The 21502-nt window shown below is 35.1% G+C and overlaps 1 protein-coding gene across 15 annotated transcripts in view; it reads left to right on the forward strand.

Annotated features, from left to right (window-relative positions):
* ERC1 (ELKS/RAB6-interacting/CAST family member 1) overlaps nucleotides 1–21502 on the forward strand; it is a 633143-nt gene that overhangs the window by 318640 nt on the left and 293001 nt on the right. For all 15 annotated transcript variants that reach the window (XM_079140313.1, XM_079140314.1, XM_079140318.1 and 12 more), the window contains one exon: nucleotides 9188–9348. In XM_079140313.1, the coding sequence (XP_078996439.1) occupies nucleotides 9188–9348 (161 nt within the window). The remainder of the gene's footprint in view (nucleotides 1–9187; nucleotides 9349–21502) is intronic.

Raw genomic sequence — 21502 nt, forward strand, 5'->3', positions numbered from 1 at the left:
TGGTCCATTATTTTAGTAATTCTGATTTTAACATTCTAAATCTTCTTACTCCTTTATTTAATTAGATCCCTTTAGTACCTTTCTGTTGCTTTGGCATAAACACCAAAATCCCATTCTTCTTCATCTCTTCCTTCCTTCTTCAGCCACATTTGCATCCTTATTCCCCTTGTTCTCAGGTTTATGGTAGATATGTGTGGTGTTTTTTGTTTGTTTGTTTGTTTGTTTGTTTGTTTTTATTTTTGGGAGGGGTGTCTTCTTTGGTAGATATGTGCTGATATACCTGTAGAGCTGATTGATATACCTGTAGAGCTGATATATCTTAGGGCTGATATACCCGTAGAGCCCTAAGTGGAATGCCTTTTTCTTCCCTGTCTGCTCCTTGTCTGTCTTAGGGAAACATATTCACTTGTATAACATATTCACTGTTTATAGTTACATATTCATAAATTTTATTAATTAGTGATTATATCTCTCTAAGCATAAAGATAATATGGATTTTAAGCTTTAGAGTTGGAGGATGTGTCTGTTTTGTTTTCCATTCTGGCACATAATATGAGTTAAATATCTGGGGGAATAAGAGAAAAGGCAGAGAAAAAAAAGGAGAGAAAGATCCAAGAGTGGGCATGGGAATACTCCCCAGAGTCACTCATCAGACATGTAGAAAGCTTTTTCAGATTTTGTTGAACACTGCTATACTGAAGGATAACAGCATGAAATGTGAATACTATGGAGTCAGATTGCTTAGGTTGGAATCTTAGCTTTGGTTCCTCTGACTGTATGATGTTGGGCAAGGTATTTTACCCTCTAAACCTGTTTCTTCTGCCATAGAAATGAGAATTGATGGTGATGATGATGATGATAATACCTAATAACCACTTCATAGGATCATTGTGAAGTTTTAATGAGGTAATATATTTAAAACACTTAGAACAGTGTTCTTCAGATAATGTAAGTTGTTATTATTGGCAAAAGGTTTGGTTAGTCCATATCCATAAAATATTGTATTATTGGTGTGTGTTTGGTTAAAGAATTACCATGCACTGGCAAGAAGAACATATTGGAAAAAAGAGATTCCTAGTGTAAATACACTAGCATAAAACTCTGTTAGTAAGTGTAAGTTCAGATTCTCATTCGCAGTGATTATGAACACCTAAAGGAGTTGGGTAAAAGATGTTGACAGAATTTATGTGTGTAAGTAAATATATATATTTATATATGTACATATATACACACATATATATACATACACATATATATGTATATATATATAATTTTCTCACTAATATTTCATACATGCTTCTTGGTAGTTACAAGTGTAATTCTTGACACTTGTAAAACAAGATGGGTCTTAATCTTGAATTTTGTTCAAGTGAAGAATACTGGTAAATTCAGATGAACAAACTGGCTTACATGGCAACTGCTTAACCTTTAGATAAAATTTGGGGTTTTTAAATTTTAACCACTCCCTTTTTCTTCTAATCATTTTCTTCCTTTGGAGACTTAGGCTTCTTACCCTCCCAAGAAACTGTAACAAGATTTTCCATAAGCATCTTGGAAACTACAAGTACTTTGCTGTCTGTTGTGGAATAGAAGGCAGTGAGAAATGAAGATGTGGGCTTTGCCAGCACCTGAAGCACCCCATTGCTTTGCTTTCTTAAGGAAAATAGGTCTGTGGTGGAGTCATAATTTGTTCCTTTCTTATTCAGAGTAAAAGTTTATTAGCTTGTGATTTAAGCAAACCATCTGGTCCTGCTGGCACTGCACACTATCAAGCCCTGAGCTTTCTCCTTAATATGTTACTAGAGGCAGTAAAGTTACATACTTGAATCCCAGCTCTAGTCAGGACTTTTTTGTGTGTGTCTTAAAACTTCTGCTATTAAAAATTGTGCTCTGACCTGGAGCGTATTTTAAAATGATAAAGAATTTCTTCATTGTTTAGTCTAAGATTTATCTTTTTTTCTTTTACTTAGTTTTTATTACCTTCATTTCTTAGTGATGATGCCCAGTATACTATGCAGGGAGGGCTGTGTGGTAGCATGTAATGGTGCTAGCTGAGTGTGCCCTCCTGGATTGCAGAACAGAAAATGAAGTAATTCAAATTGACTTTGAAACTGTTTCCTTGGCTTGGAGCCAGAGAGTGAATCAGGTGACTAATTGGAAATCCTGGTTTATGGTACCATTCTTTCCTTGAATCCTAAAATGCTTTAAAACTTATTTGAATAGATGTATAATCTGAGGCAGAAATACCTTGTAGATCTGGCACTCAAATGGAAGGGAAACTGAAGCCATCTTTAAGAATACGGTACTAACTAAATCTCTGAGGTAAAAGTTTTAGATGAAAGGTAAAACATCTTTAAACGTGGCAGATTAGATACCAGGAAAACAACTTCCACAGAAACAGTTGAAGATGCTTTATAAAATAAGCCCCCCCGCAACAAACCCCCCCCCAAAAAAAAAAAATCCTCAAGCCAAGAAAAGAAAAGCAAGGAATTCGAAGATAAGTACTTCATAAGCTATTGAACTTGGAACATTGAGTTTTGTGTTTTGACACAATAAAGAAAAGATCCAGGGTAGCCAAACATGTAGAGGTTAATGGACAACCAATCCCCTATTAAAAAAAAAAAAAATTGATAAAGTTCAAAATTGGTTCTTTATGAAAACACTATAAAAATTGACTGGACTTCAGTGAAACTACAATAAGAAAGACATACAATGGATAATATTTAGAATGATAACAGATTCATAAGTATAAGTACTAGGATGGGAGATTAAAAAATATCAGAGTATCTTTGCCAGTAAATTTGAAAATTTAGATTAAATGATCAAATGCCAAGAAAAATGGAACTTAGGAAAACCAGCTGAATATGAAAAAGAAAACCTGAAAAGAATAAACCAGTATAAAAATTTTCAAACCCAGAGATTTATATTGATGAGTTTTAGTAAACTTACAGAGAGCAAACAATTTCATTCTTACAAAAACAAGTCAAAAAATTTTAAAAAGGGGTGCCTTTCCTCTACTTTGCATCCTAGGATACAACTAGGGGACACAGCTACTTTATTATTCTCTTAGCAGTGGTAGAAGTGCAATTCTGTTACACAGATTGTAAGCCTTAGCTTGTGTCAGATAAGCTAACATTCCCATTTCCCAAAGGAAGTCACATAGCCTAACCAAAATCAATGTCCTCTGCTTACCATGAGGCCATGGCAAAAATGTAAATGGATAGATAGTACTTTAGAGGAATGGGTAATTGAAACCACCAATTCAGCCTACCAGTGAAGCTGAATAGGAAATATGTGATTTGGGGGAATAAGGAAAGATTTTTTAAACAGGTTATAATAGCCACAAATTCTAAAACAAATGTTCCATATATTGGATTATATATTTGAGATCATCGAAGAATAGCATGATAAAAGGAAAACAAACTCTAAACTGGGTGATTTGCTACATATATAATTAATGAAATGTTGCTGTCTAGAATATATATTCATTTATATGTTTATAACTATCAAGCCAACGAGAATAACAAAAACAAGCCAATGGTGGTGTTAGATGGTGGGAGATAGATTTGACTGGGAATTTTAAAAAGCAGCAGTAACACAGACTCCAAAACAAAGCATTGTTTCACCTCCCTGATTACTACTGAGATGACATAAGAATTTGGTGAAAGATATAATGAAGAAATCACTATCTGAACCTGCTCACCAATGTTAATGCTAAAAATGGGAAAGGTAGCCATTACATGTCTCCTCATATGATATAATATGAACTACACAGCCTTACCTATGAAGTAATGCTGTCAAAAAGACAAAAAAATTTCAAACCCAAATCTGTTTAAGTCTTTAGATCTTTCAGTTTACAGAAAACAAGAGAATAGGAGGAAGAAGGAACAAATTAAGGGGTATCCCCCAACCAAAAAAAAAAAAAAAAGTCAACTGAATCCAGAATATTGTGCATTGTATACCCCAGCTTTGTCAAGGAATTAATGGCATGGGAAATTGAAAATGTGAAGGACTGGGACATTTGTCGAGGTACCATGTATTCAAAAGAATATTCTTTCCTCATTGCTATGATAGCCTTGTCAAAAATCAGTTGCTGGGGCCGGGGTTGTGGCTTAGTGGTAGAGCACTTGGCTGATGTGGGAGGCACTGGGTTCCATTCTCAGTACCACAAATAAATAAATAAATAAATACCTATTGACAACTAAAAAAAAAAAAAAAAAAAAAAAAAATCAGTGGCCCCTAAAAGTTGGGGTTTTTGTCCTGGACTATGAGTTCTTTTTCATTGATCTGCTGGTCTCTTATTATACCAATATGAGCCCTGCAACTTTTTAGTAAGTTTTGAAGTCAAGAAGTATGACTCCTGCAATATTTGTTTTTTTCCCAAGATGATTTCATCTGTTTCTGAATTTTATTTCTATTCGAACTTGAGGCTCATCTTGCCAGTTTCTGCAAACAAAAACAGCTAAGGTTTTTTGTAGAAATTACTTTGAACCTATAGATCAATTTGCAGGTTGTTGCCATCTTAACAAAATTAAGTCATTCTATGAAGTTACTTGAATATCTTTCCATTTGTATGTCATCTTTAATTTCTTTCAAGAATGTCTTATAACTTTCTGTATATATGTTTTACATTTCTTTTGTTAAATTTATACCTACACATTTCATTATGCCATTTTAAATGGAATTTTTTTAAAATTTTATTTTCATTGTATGGTCATGCAGTTGATTTTTGTCTATTTTGTCTTGTGTCCAGCAACCTTCCTCTACTCATTGATTATGATTTTTAGTAGATTCCTTTGGATTTTTCTATATATAACAGCATATATATATATATAATAACTATATATAGTCATCTTATATATATATAATATAGTCATCTTCAACTAGAGGAAGTTTTGCAAGACCTAATTTTTCTGTCTCTAGTACAGTGGTAAATAGAAGTAATGAGAGCAAATATCCCTGTTTTGTTCTTGGTCCTAATCTTAGAGGCAAAACATTCAATCTTTCATCATAGATACCCTTTATCAATTTAGGGACTTTCTTCTATTCCTAATTTTTAAGTGTTTTTTTTTTTAATCATAAAAGGGTATTAGGAACTGGTAAATACTTTCTTTGCTTTTATTGAGATAACAATGTGATTTTTGTACTGTGTTCTTTTAATGATATATTACATTGATTTTAAATCAACCTTCCATTCTTTGGATAAGTCCCAATTTTTACATGGTACTGTATTCATGTTTGGATTTCTTTCAGTGAGCACTTTTGTGTATGTTCATAGAGGATACAAACTGCTTTTTTCATTTCTCTCTTTCTCTGTTGTCATCCCCCCTCCCAATGAATGTGATATCTTAAGCTGGTTTTGGCATCAATATTTTGATGCCAAAATATTGAGCCCTCTTTTTCTTGCTTTCTAGCACAAGATGTGCAAAGATGATTTGTATGTTTCTAGCCCCAAATCTGGAATCAGCCATTTTTCTGAGGAGCCTGTTCAATTTAGTGGTAAACCATTATCTGACTGCCACAGTGATCAACATTGCTGGCCTCTTATTCTCACTTTTGAGTGGCGAGTATAAGGAGCTGTTTTGCTCTTGATTCTGGAATACATACATGTGGTAGACCTTTAAAAAATATTCATGAAGAAACAATGTTGGATAAAGTAAGAAGGAAGATTTTATTTATACAGATTCATAAACTGATAAAAATGTGTAGTGTGTTATTTGGATATATAAGTATATATATGTATATATATACACACACACATAAAAATATACATATATGAAGTTAAAAAGAGACATGTAAGAGAATAAGTAACACAAATTAAGTATGCTGATTACATTTCACAGGAGATTTAGCAGACTATGTACAGTTGGATAACTGCACTTTCAGTGCTCCTGGCTAGTGATTATATGTGGGAGATACTTTGTAAGACCTGCCCCACTCCATGAATGCTTAAAACACGAATAATACTGAATTCTCTATGTCATATATTTTTACATATGTGCTTGTATACCTATGATAAAATTTAAAAATTGACATAATTAGCAGTGATAACTAAAAACAGAACAATTCCAACAATATATAATAATAATTATATGAACATATATTCTTTCTCTGAAAACACCTTATTATACTTTCCTCTTTTTGTTTAAAGGAAGCACTTTACTTCTTTTTGGCATATTTGAATTGCCACTTAATACTTACTAATGACATTAAGGGCCATTATTAAGTAAAATAAGGATTACTTGAATACAAACCCAGAAAGTCCAAGACAGTGGATCTGATAACTGATGTAATTACTAAATGATTGATAGGCAGGTTAGATACACTGAACAAAGAGATAATTCACATTCCAGGCAGGATAGAAGAAGACAGTGTAAGATATCATCACACTACTCAGAAAAGTCACAATTTAAAACTTTTTTATTAAACAATTTAAAATCATTTATTTCTGAAATTCTCCATTTAATATTTTCAGATTATGGGTAACTGAAAACTGCCAAGGGCAAAAATCATTGATAAGGGGGGGACTGCTGTATGTAGATGTGTGTTTTGTTCTTTATCCTGGAACATATACGTATGGAAGACTTTTATATGCATGCAGTATTTCACATTGCTCATTTATGAAATTTAAAATTTATTGTTTACAATATGAAGTGTTGTTGAAACATTTTTCCTATACTTCATAATTAATCTTTAATTTCTGATTTTTTGCAAAATAGGTGGAAATTTCTTCTTAATTATGCCTATTGAATTCTATGCTATTCATAGTTCTCAGTCGGGTATCTATTAGTGAAAAAAATTTTGACCATTCCAATATAGACAGAAATCAGTCATTTTATATATTGTAGATCTAAACATGAAAGAGTTTGTAGATAGTATATAAGAATATCCTAATGACCTTAAAATAGTAAAAATATTATTCAGTGTACAAAGTGTTCTGAACGTAGAAAAAAATATAAGGAAAAATTGATTAAACTCAATGAAAGATAAAAAGTTCTCTTTATCCAACTATCTTTAATAAATTTTGGTATTTTCACACAGTATAATATCATAGAGTAATGAGAATTACAGAACTGTATTTATACCTAAAAATATGGATGAATCTCACAGATACAACACTGAAAAAAAATCTGTAAAATGATATGCCTTTTCAATTCCATTTGTATAAAATTAAAGCAAACATACAAACTAGTGTGGAAAAACAGAATAGTGATTACCCTTTATCTGAAAAGGGGATATAAGGGCTGTTTCTAAGGTATTGATAGTATTCTGTTTATAGATCTGTGAGCTGATTGACATTAGAAATTTTCTTAGAAAATTCTTCAATGTATACATTTATTCTCTGAGTATTTTTCTGTGTTTATGTTGTATTGAAATAAAAGGGTGAGCAAAAAATGTTTAGATGTTTGAGAGTATATATAGAGTTGTCTTCCTTTTGAGTAGCAAAAGGAGAAATCAAAGTTGTCTATGTATGCCTCCTTGTGTACATGTGAAATATTTCTTCAGGTTATTAAGAAACTAATACCTCTGGTTGCCTGAAGTGGTGAAGGATAGGGTGGGAGGGAAACTTTGAGATCTCTTAAGGTAAGTCCATAAAAGAGGGACATATTCTGTGCTTCGTGCTTTAGAGTGCCAACAAATGGTTCATATCTACTACTGATTTTATGTTATAAGAACTTAACCTTTGTACCCAATCTTAGACAAGATTTTACAGGAGTTAAACTGATAAAATTGAATCAGTCTTTTCAGCAGCTCTTAGAAGGGCAGAGGGTGATATATATTCAAAACTTACAGGTATGAGTACATATCCAAGGAAATCTGCACGACAGTATATTCTCATGGCAACTTGGATTGTAAGGATCCCATTAGCTGAGGACATCAACTTGATTACTTCTGTAAAATAATGCAGGTGCCAAAAACCAAAATGTTTCTGCTTCTATGAGTGTTTAGTAACTGATACCAGTCAACATCATGATGTGAATAGGTATGAGACACTAATTTCTAGGGGGTCAATGAGCAGCTCTGGTGTATCACTGCAATTTTTTCTCCACACAGCTGTTTCAGTATCACACAAATTGGTTTATATAGGAGTCAAGCCTTGACAAGTGCCCTTCCTCTCCCTATCCCACCTCTACCTCTGAAAAGATTTGTTGCTTGAAAAGCAGCACCCTGATATAACTCTCATAAACCACACAGTTGACTATTTGCTTACCTGGTTGAGGTTATTTTTTAGTGATAAGACACATGTTTTTATCAGCATTATTTTTACTTCTGAACTAAAATGACCATGTCTATTTAAATAATTCTGATTAGGTAAATGCCCAGAGTAAGTAGAAAAGTACATATCTTGCTCTCTGACTTTATTTTCCCTGTATTTCAGCATTCCCCCCCATCCTCCCCCACCCATCCCTACAAGCCTTGGGTGGTTTGTGTTTTTTTCAGGTCTCTTTCTCTCAAGGCTCCCCCACCCCCACCCCAGTGTATTTAGAACATTCTCTGTTTCTTCCATCTGGTTTTATATAGTCCCCCTCAGCCCCCACAGAATTCCTTTAAAAACAACAACAACAACAACAATAACTCTATCTACCAGGCTTTTACAGCACGAAATTGTTTGGTTGAATTCTGACTCTTTTTTTTAATAGTGCTGGGGGAAGGGTACCATTTAAAAAGAAATTCTTAATGGTGTAAACAGTAAAAATGGTAGTTTAGGTGAGTGAAAAACTACTTACCTATGTATATGCTGAACCTTTTTACGTTTATGTCCTTTATTTCCTAAAATTCTTCTATTAATATTTATTATGATTTTGTTCTTCATATTTTTTGTGTTTTGTTTTATTTCCATGGAAATTTCTGGACCATTTCCAGACAATATCCATACAGGGATTTTCTGTGGTAGAGTATGACTCCTTAAATTGATGACTTATATGTACTTGCCAAAAAGAAAATTATATATGTACATACTCCTCCCAAATTAAGTTCTTTCTGACCTAAACTAAAAAGACTTACAGTGTCAGGAAGTTATTATTTGCTATATTGTGATATGTATGTCTGATCCAGAAATAGTACAGAAACTTCTGTGTATTCTTGTGTACCCTCAATTTTGTGGGCCCAAGAGTTGCCTATGGTCCAACTCCTCTGACTCTAATTGATCAAGATTCTCTTTTTCTACTTTCCATTTTTGTTATAGGTGGAGGAGCTGTTGATGGCCATGGAGAAAGTAAAGCAGGAACTAGAGTCCATGAAAGCAAAGCTGTCTTCCACTCAGCAGTCTCTGGCAGAAAAGGAAACTCATTTGACCAATCTTCGGGCAGAGAGAAGGAAACACTTAGAGGAAGTTCTGGAGATGAAGTAAGTGTTCGTAACCTTGTTATTTAAACACGTACTTAGTAGAAATGCTTTTCCTCCTGACTTTCATATTGTATCTTTATTACCCCTGCACTTTGCCTAATCATCATGCTAGCTTGTGTTTCTCACTCTACAACAAATTTGGCAATATGTGGCACAAATCCTGATCAAACAGAATTATTTTGGCACTTTCTCAGTGAATTTTAGAGTATTCGCATATATACATTTCTGTGTCTAATTAGGTCTCTGAAATTCCTAAAATCATGGGGAAAATTTAGGCAAATGGGTTGGATAATTGGGGAAGAGGGTTATTGGTTCTGAGATCATATAACTACTAGACTTCTTTTTTTTTTCCTTCATGGACTAGATTCAAAAGCAGGGCCTTGCATATGCTAGGCAAGTGCTCTACCACCACCCTCAATACCATTACTAGGCACTTTTTAAAAATATTTACTGTAAACATTTTGAAAAGTATACAAAAATAGAATAGTCAAATGAACCTCCATTTACCTGCCTTTCAGATTCAATAGTTAACATTTTACCACAACAGAAACCAATTTTTACAAAATGGTTACTTTTAGCAAAAGTTTGCTGTACCTTATTTTCCTGTTTGCCCCACATCTTATGGATTCCTAAGCTTATAATTGTTATAAAGTACATATACATCTTCTACTACATAGTTCATACTTCTTTTTCTCCTCTGTGACCTTCTGTTTAGAACACATATGTCTCTTTTGAATATCCAGTAATAATCCAATAAATTCCATTTGCCATTGACAGCCTTCACCCTTACCTAAAGACCTATTCCCATGTTAATGAAACAAGTCTAACACTAGATCTCTTGGTTAACACTAGATCTCTTAGTTACCAGTTATCTGTGTTTTTGCTGTCTTCTGTCTTAGAGGAGGTGTTCTTTTTCCTTTATAAGGCCAGTGCTTATCTTTATAAGAAATTTTAAGCACTGGTTCCTCCTCTGCATTCTTCCTTTTTTTATATTCTCTCATATTTATATTCACTTTTATTTCCTTCTTTGATTTTATTTCTTCCTCTCTGGCTAAAATAAATAACATGTTTTCAGTTGTTCTTTAATCTGTCCTCATCTCTTCTTTTCTGCTCCTTCAAATTATCAATAAATTTTGAATACCTGAGTAAAAGAATAGACAAGGATCTTGCTGTGGTAAATAGCTGGAGTTTTCAGGGGACATGATTACTGTGATACTGTAATAGTAACTCAAGGGTTGAGGAAGCAGATGTTAGGGTGTTACCTGTGGTTATGTGTTGGGAGGTCACAGTGCAAGTTAAGAGAAGAGTGTTTTACAGATGATATGCTTTTGAAAGAAATGAGTAAGTGAAGCCAGAAATAGACTAATGTCTGAGGACAGTAGCGGTTAAGTTGTGAGTACGACTATGAGAAAAAAATACTACAAGTACGTTTGTTAGGAACAGGTTAGTGAAAGAGGTGTTAGATTACAGTTTTGTCACTGTAGGTAAAATTCAAAGCTTAATATTTTGGAGATAAAGTAGTAGAGATAATTATTTGGCAGTAGGGAGTGAAATCATTAGATTTGAATAAGTCTGGGAACCATTCTAGAACATCTTAGGAAAAAGAGATGAGAAAAAAAATCAAATCAGGTCTCTATGTCTTTAAGAAAATGGAGACAGGTGGAGATAATGTTGGGGAAAACAAGGTATCATCTGTGATATTCCTGTGGGGAAATAGTTCTTATTAAAGCAACAGTATAGGAATTTTGTTCTGTTTTCTCTAAACATCAACATATGATTTATTAGATCTTTTACCCTCAGTTCACACAGCTACTTTTAGATACATAGAGGTATATATTTATTGGGATTTCCCTTTATCATTAGGACTTCGAGATGGTATGAAAGAATTTTAAGAATGCTTAAATGAGAATTGTGTGTGATTTATTTTTGGTCACAGTTTCAAACTTTATTCCTTGCCATCCTAGGTTTCATTTTTGGAAAATAAATACTGTAATTGCCAAAATTGTTACTGGTAAGATCATACACTCATATTTAAAAATAAACATTAAATTAAAGTTCTAGATATACAGTGTTAAAACCTGGCTCTGAGGGCTGACCACTTTGTTTTCATGAATAATCTATTGAATAAATGCAAATACCTTAAGAAATACATTGTCTTGGATAAAATTCACAAGCATTTAGGAGACTAAAACCTTACATTATAATTACACCTTTGCCCTAACAGGAGGGTTGAATATTAACAACATCGCTCTTTAATTAAAATTAATTTTAAAACTTCATGTCATCCAGCAAAAAGCAACAGTACCAATTTCAATTTCAAAATCATTATCAATAGTGTATAAACATATCGTCAAACAAACACACTTCTCTTGCTGTGCAGTCTGTTCCTGTTGGCATTTGGCAGACTGAACAGTCATCTATCTGATGCTCCTATAGCTGACCTCACCTTCAGTTGCTCAAGATGTATTAATGTGGCATCTTGATGTTCTTAGGCAGACTTTTCCCAAGTTTTGTGTCATGCAGATTATAACATCTTTTAAGTTTTTAAGAGTAACTCTGGCTTTAATTTAGACTTTAATTTCACCTTGTTGCCTTTTACTTTCAAATTTTATTAAGATGTTTGTGTATTAACTTCCTTTTAATAAATTACATTAGTACTTTAGGTATAATCATCTATTTAGTGTGTTGAGAAAGTGTTAGCTCTTACCCAGTCTGTTTGTACTGCCCTGTAGACTAACCCATGTGGTTCTACCAGGGGTAGGGAGCACCATTTGTTCTATTCTTTCCATCTAGAACAGTAATTTGAAATTCCTATACCGTTTTGAAAAAATGAATTTTTAACGTTTAGCTTTCAATATAAAGTAATGATTCATAGAGCCTCTACTAAAAACTATACAGTTAATCTAAGTGTAATTACACCGAAAACACTTGCGGGTTCCAAATACAGTAAACTTGCAGTGCCTTTTCACTCTGGAGCTGACTGAGGAAATAGTCTTTCCTCTTCTATGTTCTAGACTCCTGCTCTCTATATTTTGAGCAAATTCTGATCATCTGGCCTAGGCTAGGGTGCCTCACTTCCCAAAAACTTCAGTTGCCTCAGCAACTTAATGAGACCCTGTCTCGAAATAAACATAAAAAGGGCTAGGGATATAGCCCAGTGGTAGAGCACCCCAGTTTAATCTCCCAGAGTAGGGGGTGGAGAGGGAAAGCAAACTTCCTACAAATAAAAGAACCTGATTCTGAGTTCTTTCTGGGACACTTCTTAGCTCCAGGGCCTCAGTAAGTTATGTAACCTGTCCATAAGCATTAGTCTTCTCATTTTTAAAACAGCAATAATAGTTCTTCCTTCATAAAAATTTTCCTAAGAATTAAACAACAGATTACTAATACATAAAACTGAGAACAATATCTGGCACAGAAAGCACTTAATACCTATGCTTTTACTGTGAGTTTTTCCTGCCGATGATTTATAGGAAAGCAAAATTAGTTAAGTAGAATTTAAGAGGAGAAAGGCAACATCCTTCCTGTGGCAATGAGATTCTTCACTCTAGTCAATGCAGGACTCATCTCATTTTTAAAGGCTTAAATTATTTAAATATTCAATTGTTGATAACAAGCAAAAGAACAGTATAAGTATGAGAAATTGAAATGTAAAGAAGTATGAGGAAAATGCAACGTGTAAAGAGCCTGATACCTGCATATGTATGACTCTGAATCTAGAATAATAAATAGTCTTCCCTGAGGAAAAGGCATTTGGCACATTTGTGTAGGGAATTTTTCAGCGAAGCACTACAATACTCTAGTTGTCTGGAATAATCCTGACCTCATCAGATCAAAAGAAATGGCCTAATAGTTCTTTTCTATGGCTTAGCATTTAAGATTGTAATTTTCACACACCTGTTACAGATAAATGGTGGTTAGGAGTTTGGGCAGATGTAAAACTGTGCACTTGGTAGTCTGCCAGTTGTTCATTAGAAACATTTGAGTGGCTTAGCCAACCCTGAAGAGAACGAACATTTATATTGGCAGATCCCACCATGGTTCTTCTTTTCCTTATGCTGTGGTTTTGTTAGCCATTATTTTTTATTCCACTTTTCTAGTACCTCCTTTCCCTTAAGAAAGAAAGGATGAAAGAGAGTGAGAGAAAAAATAATAAAATAACAACTATAATACATTTCAAGTATCAGCTGAGGTCATGGGGTTCACTATTAAAAATTGTAGATGGGTTGGTTCATTCTCCATTGCCTTGGCATTCAAATTCCTTCAGTCCTACCCTATATGGACATGCAGAATAAAGATGAAAAGACTCCTTTTTTATGGTTGATAAAATTTTTAATCAAACTGTGAATTTGATTTCCTTGGGAGCCAGTTGTTCAGGAATGGGGTGGAAGAGTATTTTAGGTTCTTTGAAAATCCAGAGTCATCCAGTAAGTAGCATCCTGTGTCTAGATCACTGGTAGCTTTTTCTTCCCTGAGCCATTGTGCTAGTTAACCACACATACATATACTGCCCCTCTTGTTCACTCTGCCTGTGAGCCTACATTTAATATATTCTTTACAGCAAGGAATGAAGTGCATTGATAGAAATTAAATAAATCACTAAGTTGGTTGGGAGCTTAAAAATTCAAAAATAGTTTGAAAAACATTAATAAAAAAAGATAAAAAAATAATTTCAACACCTGAGTGAAAAATGAAAAACATTAGAATCTCCTGAACCAACCCTATAGACGTGTTCAGAAAACTGTTCTCTCTTTCCCTCTGATTTTTTCCCATGTTTTCTTTTTTTTTTTTAATTAAAAATCATAAATTTACATAGGGCAATGTTGTTTGATTCATTCTGTTATTTTTTCCCTTTCCCCCCCCCCCTCCCCCCTCTCTTTTCCCTCTGTACAGTCCTTCCTTCCTCCATTCTTACAACCTTCCTTATCCCTAAACCTAAACCTAACCCTAACCCTAACACTAAACCCTTCTACCCCCCATTATATGTCCTCATCCGCTTATCAGTGAGATCATTTGTCCTTTAGTTTTTTGAGATTGGCTTATCTCACTTAGCATGATATCCTCCAATTTCATCCATTTGCCTGCAAATGCCATAATTATACCATTATTCATGGCAGAGTAATATTCCATTGTATATATATACCACAGTTTCTTTATCCATTCATCAACTGAGGGCATCTAGGTTGGTTCCACAATCTGGCTATGGTGAATTGAGCAGCTATGAACATTGATGTGGCTGTATCTCTGTAGTATGCTGATTTTAAGTCCTTTGGGTATAGGCCAAGGAGTGGGATAGCTGGGTCAAATGGTGGTTCCATTCCAAGCTTTCTGAGGAATCTCTATACTGCTTTCCAGAGTGGCTGCACTAATTTGCAACCCCACCAGCAATGTATCAGTGTACCTGTGTAGCTTTTTCCCCACATCCTCGACAACACCTATTGTTCCTTGTGTTCTTGATAATTGCCCTTCTAATTGGGGTGAGATGAAATCTTGGGGTAGTTTTGATTTGCATTTCTCATTACTAGAGATGGTGAACATTTTTTCATATATCTGTTGATTGCTTGTAGATCTTCTTCTGTGAAGTGTCTGTTCATTTCCTTAGCCCATTTGATTGGATTATTTGTATTCTCGGTGTAGAGTTTTTTGAGTTCTAATTTTGGAAATTAGCACTCTATCTGAAGTGTGAGTGGCAAAGATATTCTCCCACTCTGTAGGCTCTCTCTTTACATTACTGATAGTTTCCTTTGCTGAGAGAAAGCTTCTTAGTTTGAATCTATCCCAGTTGTTGATTCTTGCTTTTATTTCTTGGGCTATGGGAGTCCTGTTAAGGAAGTCTGATACTAAGCCAACAAGTTGAAGATTTGGACCTACTTTTTCTTCTATAAGATGCAGGGTCTCTGGTCTGATTCCGAGGTCCTTGATCCATTTTGAGTTGAGTTTTGTGCAGGGTGAGAGATAAGGGTTTAGTTTCATTCTGTTGTATATGGTTTTCCAATTATTCCAGCACCATTTGTTGAAGAGGCTATCTTTTCTCCATTGCATATTTTTGACACCTTTGTCTAGTATGAGAAAATTGTATTTATTTGGGTTTGTGTCCATGTCCTCTATTCTGTACCATTGATCTACCTGTCTATATTGGTACCAATACCGTGCCGTTTTTGTTACTATTGCTTTGTAGTACAGTTGAAGATCTGGTATTGCGATACCCCCTGCTTCTCTCTTTCTACTGAGGATTGCTTTAGCTATTCTGGGTTTCTTATTCTTCCAGATGAATTTCATAATTGCTTGCTCTATTTCTGTAAGGTACATCATTGGGATTTTAATTGGAATTGCATTGAATCTGTATAGCACTTTTGGTACTATGGCCATTTTGACAATATTAATTCTGCCAATCAAGAACATGGGAGATCTTTCCATCTTCCAAGGTTTTCTTTAATTTCTTTCTTTAGTGTTCTGTAGTTCTCATTGTAGAGGTCTTTCACCTCTTTTGTGAGATTGATTCCCAAATATTTTATTTTTTTCGATGCTATTGTGAATGGGGTAGTTTTCTTAATTTCTCTTTCTAAAGATTCATCACTTATGTATAAAAATGCATTGGATTTAGTAGCATTGATCTTGTAACCTGCTACTTTACTGAATTCACTTATGAGTTCAAAGATAGTTTGAGTTCTTCTTTTCCAATTCGTATCCCTTTAATTTCTTTGGTTTGTCTAATTGCTCTGGCTAGAGTCTCAAGAACGATGTTGAATAGAAGTGGTGAAAGAGGGCATCCCTGCCTTGTTCCAGTTTTTAGGGGGGATGCTTTCAGTTTTTCACCATTTAGAATGATATTGGCCATGGGCGTAGCGTAGATGGCCTTTACACTGTTAAGGAATGTTCCCACTACCCCAATTTTTTCTAGTGTTTTGAGCATGAAGGGGTGCTGCATTTTATCAAATGCTTTTTCTGCATCTATTGAAATAATCATGTGATTCTTAACTTTTAGTCTGTTGATATGGTGAATGACATTTATTGATTTCCGGATGTTGAACCAACCTTGCATCCCTGGGATAAAACCCACTTGATCGTGGAGCACTATCTTTTTAATATATTTTTGTATGCAATTTGCTAAAATTTTGTTGAGAATTTTTGCGTCAGTGTTCATTAAGGATATTGGTCTGAAATTTCCTTTCCTTGATGTGTCTCTGTCTGGTTTAGGTATCAGGGTGATATTGGCTTCATAGAATGAGTTTGGGAGGGTTCCCTTCTCTTCTATTTTATGGAATACTTTGAGGAGTATTGGAATGAACTCTTCTTTAAAGGTTTTGTAGAACTCGACTGAGAACCCATCTGGTCCTGGACTTTTCTTTGTTGGTAGGCTTTTGATGATCTCTTCTATTTCATTGCTTGAAATTCATTTATTTAAGTTGTGTATGTCCTCCTCGTTCAGTTTAGGTAATTCATATGTCTCTAGAAACTTGTTGATGTCTTTGAGATTTTCTGTTTTGTTGGAGTATAGATTTTCAAAATAGCTTCTAATTATGTTTTGTATTTCACTCATGTCTGTTGTGATATTTCCTTGTTCATTCCGATTTGTATTCCCAGTCATTTGACTCATTTTTGTTTTTTGACATGATTTGGTTTCCCCTTTATTTGGCTATTCCTTTAGGCTATTTCCTTCTTTTGCTGATTTGCATCATTGTTGTTCATCTCTTCCTCATGGAATATTTTGCTGAGAATGTTCTGCAATGCCGGCTTTCTTTTTTTAAATTTCTTTAGCTTTTCTTTATCATGGAAGGATCTTATTTTGTCGTCAAATCTGAAAGTAAGTTTTGCAGGGTATAAGATTTTTGGTTGGCATCCGTTTTCTTTCAGGGCTTGGTAAATGTTGTTCCAGGCCCTTCTAGCTTTTAGGGTCTGGATTGAAAAATCTGCTGATATTCTTATTGGTTTCCCCCAAATGTAATCTGATTCTTTTCTCTTGCGGCCTTTAAAATTCTGTCTTTATTTTGTATGTTAGGCGTTTTCATAATAATGTGCCTTGGTGTGGGTCAGTTGTAACTTTGTATATTTGGAGTCCTATAAGCCTCTTGTACTTGGTTTTCTATTTCATTCTTCAGATTTGGGAAATTTTCTGATATTATTTCATTGAATAGGTTGTTCATTCCTTTGGCTTGTTTCTCTAGGCCTTCGTCAATCCCAATAATTCTTAAATTTGGCCTTTTCATGATATCCCATAATTCTTGGAGATTCTGTTCATGATTTCTTACCATGTTTTCTATTTGGTCAACTTTGTTTTCAAGATTAAATATTTTTTCTTCAATATCTGAGGTTCTGTCTTCTAGGTATTCTATCCTATTGGTTATGCTTTCTATGGAGTTTTTAACTTGGTTTATTGTTTCCATCATTTCAAGGATTTCTGTTTGTTTTTTTTTTTTTTTCAGTATCTCTAACTCCTTATTGAAAAGATCTCTTGCTTCCCATATTTGCTCTTTTAACTGTTGATTGGTGCAATCATTTAATGCCTGCATTTGCTCTTTTATCTCCTCGTTTGCTTCCCTGATTATTTTAATTATGTACATTCTGAACTCCCTTTCTGACATTTCTTCTGCTGTGCTGTCATTGGGTTTCATTGATATAGTATCTAGGTTTGTTTGGGACATTTTCTTCCCTTGTTTTCTCATATTGGTCAGATGTCAGTGGGATTCTGTGATATTGTAGATTTCTTCTATTGTCTTATAGTGTCCCTGTAGATTTCCAGTGTATCACCTCCCAGCCTTCAGTAGCCTGAAGTCTTGGAGTAACTTGATAATGTGGTACTTCCGAAGAAAGCTGCCCCTAGCCCGCTACTGGTTCCAGGGCTTGGAGCTGGCTCTGTGTGGAAAGGCTCTCACTGGGGGGCCTGCTCTGAGAAGCTGGTGTGGGAGGAGCCCACCGCTGGAGTGCCCAGGGCTGCCTGGAGAAGACTCTCGCTGTCCTGCCCTACTCTAATAAGCCGCCCGAATCCGGGCCTGCCGCCAGGCCAAGCTTCACCAGGTGGGGGAGACTCAGACCGTGGTTCTATTTTAGCGCGAGTCTCTCAATGCCTCCCCTTCTTGAATCCTGGGTTCTGGAGCAACTGGAGATGCAGTCACCCTCTAGTCCGCCATCTTGATCGCCCCATGTTTTCTTTTTGTGCATTATAGTTGTACATAACGACAGGATATTTTATTACATATTTGCATACAATATAACAATGTAATTTGGTCAGTGTCACTCTCTAGCATTTCCCCCTTCCCTCCCTACTCCTTTGGTCCCTTTCCTCTCATGATCTCCCTTTGATTTTTTTTTTTTTTTTAGGGACTCTACCCCACCTTTTTTCCCCTTTTTCCTCTCTTGTTTCTGCATATGAGAGAAAAAAATATGAACCTTAACCTTCTGAGTTTGACTTACTTTGTTTAACATTGGTGATCTCTATTTCCATCCAATTTTCTTCAAGTAACATAATTTCATTTTTCTTTATGGCTGAATAAAATTCCATTGTATATTTATACCACATTTTTTTATCCATTTATCCATAGATGGATACTTAGGGCTGGTTCCACAGTTTGACCATTGTGAATTGTGTTGCTGAAAACATGGGTATACATGTATCACTAGTAAGGTGACTTTAATTCTTCAGGATAAATATCAAAAAGTGGTATAGCTGGGTCGTATGGTGGTTATCCATGTCTAGTCTTTTGAGGAGCTTCCATACTGATGTCCATAATAGTTGTACTAATTTACATTCTCACCAACAGTGTAAAAGTGTTCATTTTTTTTCCACATCCTCTCTAGCACTTATTATTATTTGTATTCTTAACTGTTATTCAGACTGGAATGAAATGAAATCTCAGTGTAGTTTAATTTGCATTTCCCTAATTGCTAATGATGTTGAACATTTTTTCATGTATTGTTTTGACCATTTGTATTTCTTTTTTTGTAAAGTGTCTGTTTAATTCGTTTGTCCATTTATTAATTGCATCATATATATTCTAGATATAAATCCTCTGTCAGATGAGTAGCTAGCAAAACTTTTTTCCCATTCTGTAGGTTCTCCCTTCACATTTCTAAATATTCCCTTTGCCATGCTAATGATTTTTTAACTTACATTCTATTTGCATAGGTAGCACTTAAAATACATCATACATTTAGGGTTACATTTTCCACAATAAGCATTAAATTCCAGTCTGCTCTCTGCCCAACCATCTGTACTACCTCCTCACCAAAACCAAGTAAACAATGTAAACTCTTCCATAACAGCAATTTTTAAATCATAGATTGCACTTGTTCCTGGTTTCCAAGCCTGTGGCATTACTACATGGATCGCATAAAAAAAATTCCCAGTTTCAACACTGCTAGATCAAAAGTGCTGGCGTTTCAAAATTGTGGCTAAGCCTTTTACAATGCCTGCACTTCCAAGAGGACAAAGGAAAAAATAAATATGAAGAACAGATCCTCATGTTAAAAGAAGAAGGGAGGCCCTAAGAGGGAGCACCCAGGGAAGAAGTTAAAGCAACTAATAGTGCTCAATAAAAATAACAAAGAAGCAATGTATCTTAAAAATGAATCAATTTCAGGAAGCTGGGCAGAATCCTACTAGACTACATTTTTTTTAAGGAGCTAATGTTAGCAACCTGAAATATTCACCCAATTTTTCCTAAGCACAAGGAAATGGTATTGCTGAGCAAAAAGAATAAATGTAAGGAATAATTTTGCATCTGAGGTGATTTTTGATGGCTTACCATATGTGTGACCAGATTACCCTAAAGAAAAGGTACCCTGGCAGCCATGAATATATAATTTACGTTACCTTTAGTTACATTTTTAAATTAGATTCTAATTTCAAACACTTATACCAACATTGGGAAAGTCATTTCACAATTATATATTCAGTTACTTGTCTATACCTGTGTTAGTCAACTTTTTATGACTTTAACTTATACCTGAGATAAATAAATCAGCTTCACAAAGAGGAAAAGTTTATTTTGGCTTGTTTTACAGGTTTTAGTCCAGGGTCAGTTGACCCCCTTACTTTTAGACCTGAGGTGAGGCAGCAGCATATCATGCTAGGGAACATATAAGAAAGTAGAGCTATTCTCATGGCCAGGAATGAAAGAGAAAAAAAGGAAGAGACTAGGAGCCCATTGTCTCCTTTGAGTGCCCATCCTAGTGACCTAACACCTCTCATTAATGCCCTAGCTCTACAATTTTCCGTTGCTTCCCAGTAGGCTGAGCCAGGGATCAAGCCTTCAACACATGAACCTTTGGAGGACATTCAAACTATAGCATTACCTTTTTATTATGGTTTAGATATGAGGTGTCCCCCAAAAGCTCATGTAAGAAAATTCAGAGATAAAGTACTTGGGCTATGAGAACCTTAATCTAATCATTAATCCATTTGAATGGATTAACTTGTGATAACTGCATGCAAGTAGGTGTGACTGGAGGAGGTGGGTCACTTGGGACATTCCTTTGGGGTTTATATTTTTGTCCCTGGTGAGCAGTGCTCTCTGCTTCCTTGTCACCACGTCCTGGGCTGCTTTCTTCCTCAGCACTCTTCCCCTGTGAGGTTCTGCCTCACCTCAGACCCTCATTGTGGAGTTGGCTGTCTGTAGATTGAGACCTCAAAACTATGAGCTACATAAACTTCCTCCTCCAATTATTCCTCTCTGGTCTTTTGGTCACAGTAACAAAAAAAGCTGACTAGAATGCTTACCTACTTCTAAAGCTATAATTATTTTCGTAGCATGAATGATGCTTGAATAGTTGAAAACAAGAAGATGAATCCTTAACACTTGTAAAGGAAAATGCTAATGGATTTAATGCTGGGAAATGCAAAGTAAGAAAGTTGAAGGTGTGTCTCAAATATCTGTCATAGTCACCCATTATCTTCTAATATCCCTAATCTGACTGATCCTTGATCATGTGTTTCTAATCCTGCTAATTGAGAATGGATAATTGAGTGCTGAAAGGATGCTGCTACCTAGATTGTGTGCACAGCCACCCATTAAGCAATGGTGTGAGCCATCAGTCAGGTGCAAAGTGCATGGGTTGCCTTCCAGGTCATTCCCTTGGGTCAATTTTAACTCCTTTCTCTACTTCTGCTTCTTCTTGCCACCTTCTCTGAATCCTGATGAGGGCATGAAGGGGTCCT

This window comes from Sciurus vulgaris (genome assembly GCF_902686455.1).
Source record: "Sciurus vulgaris genome assembly, chromosome: 5".
NCBI classification, from domain to species: Eukaryota; Metazoa; Chordata; class Mammalia; order Rodentia; family Sciuridae; genus Sciurus; species Sciurus vulgaris.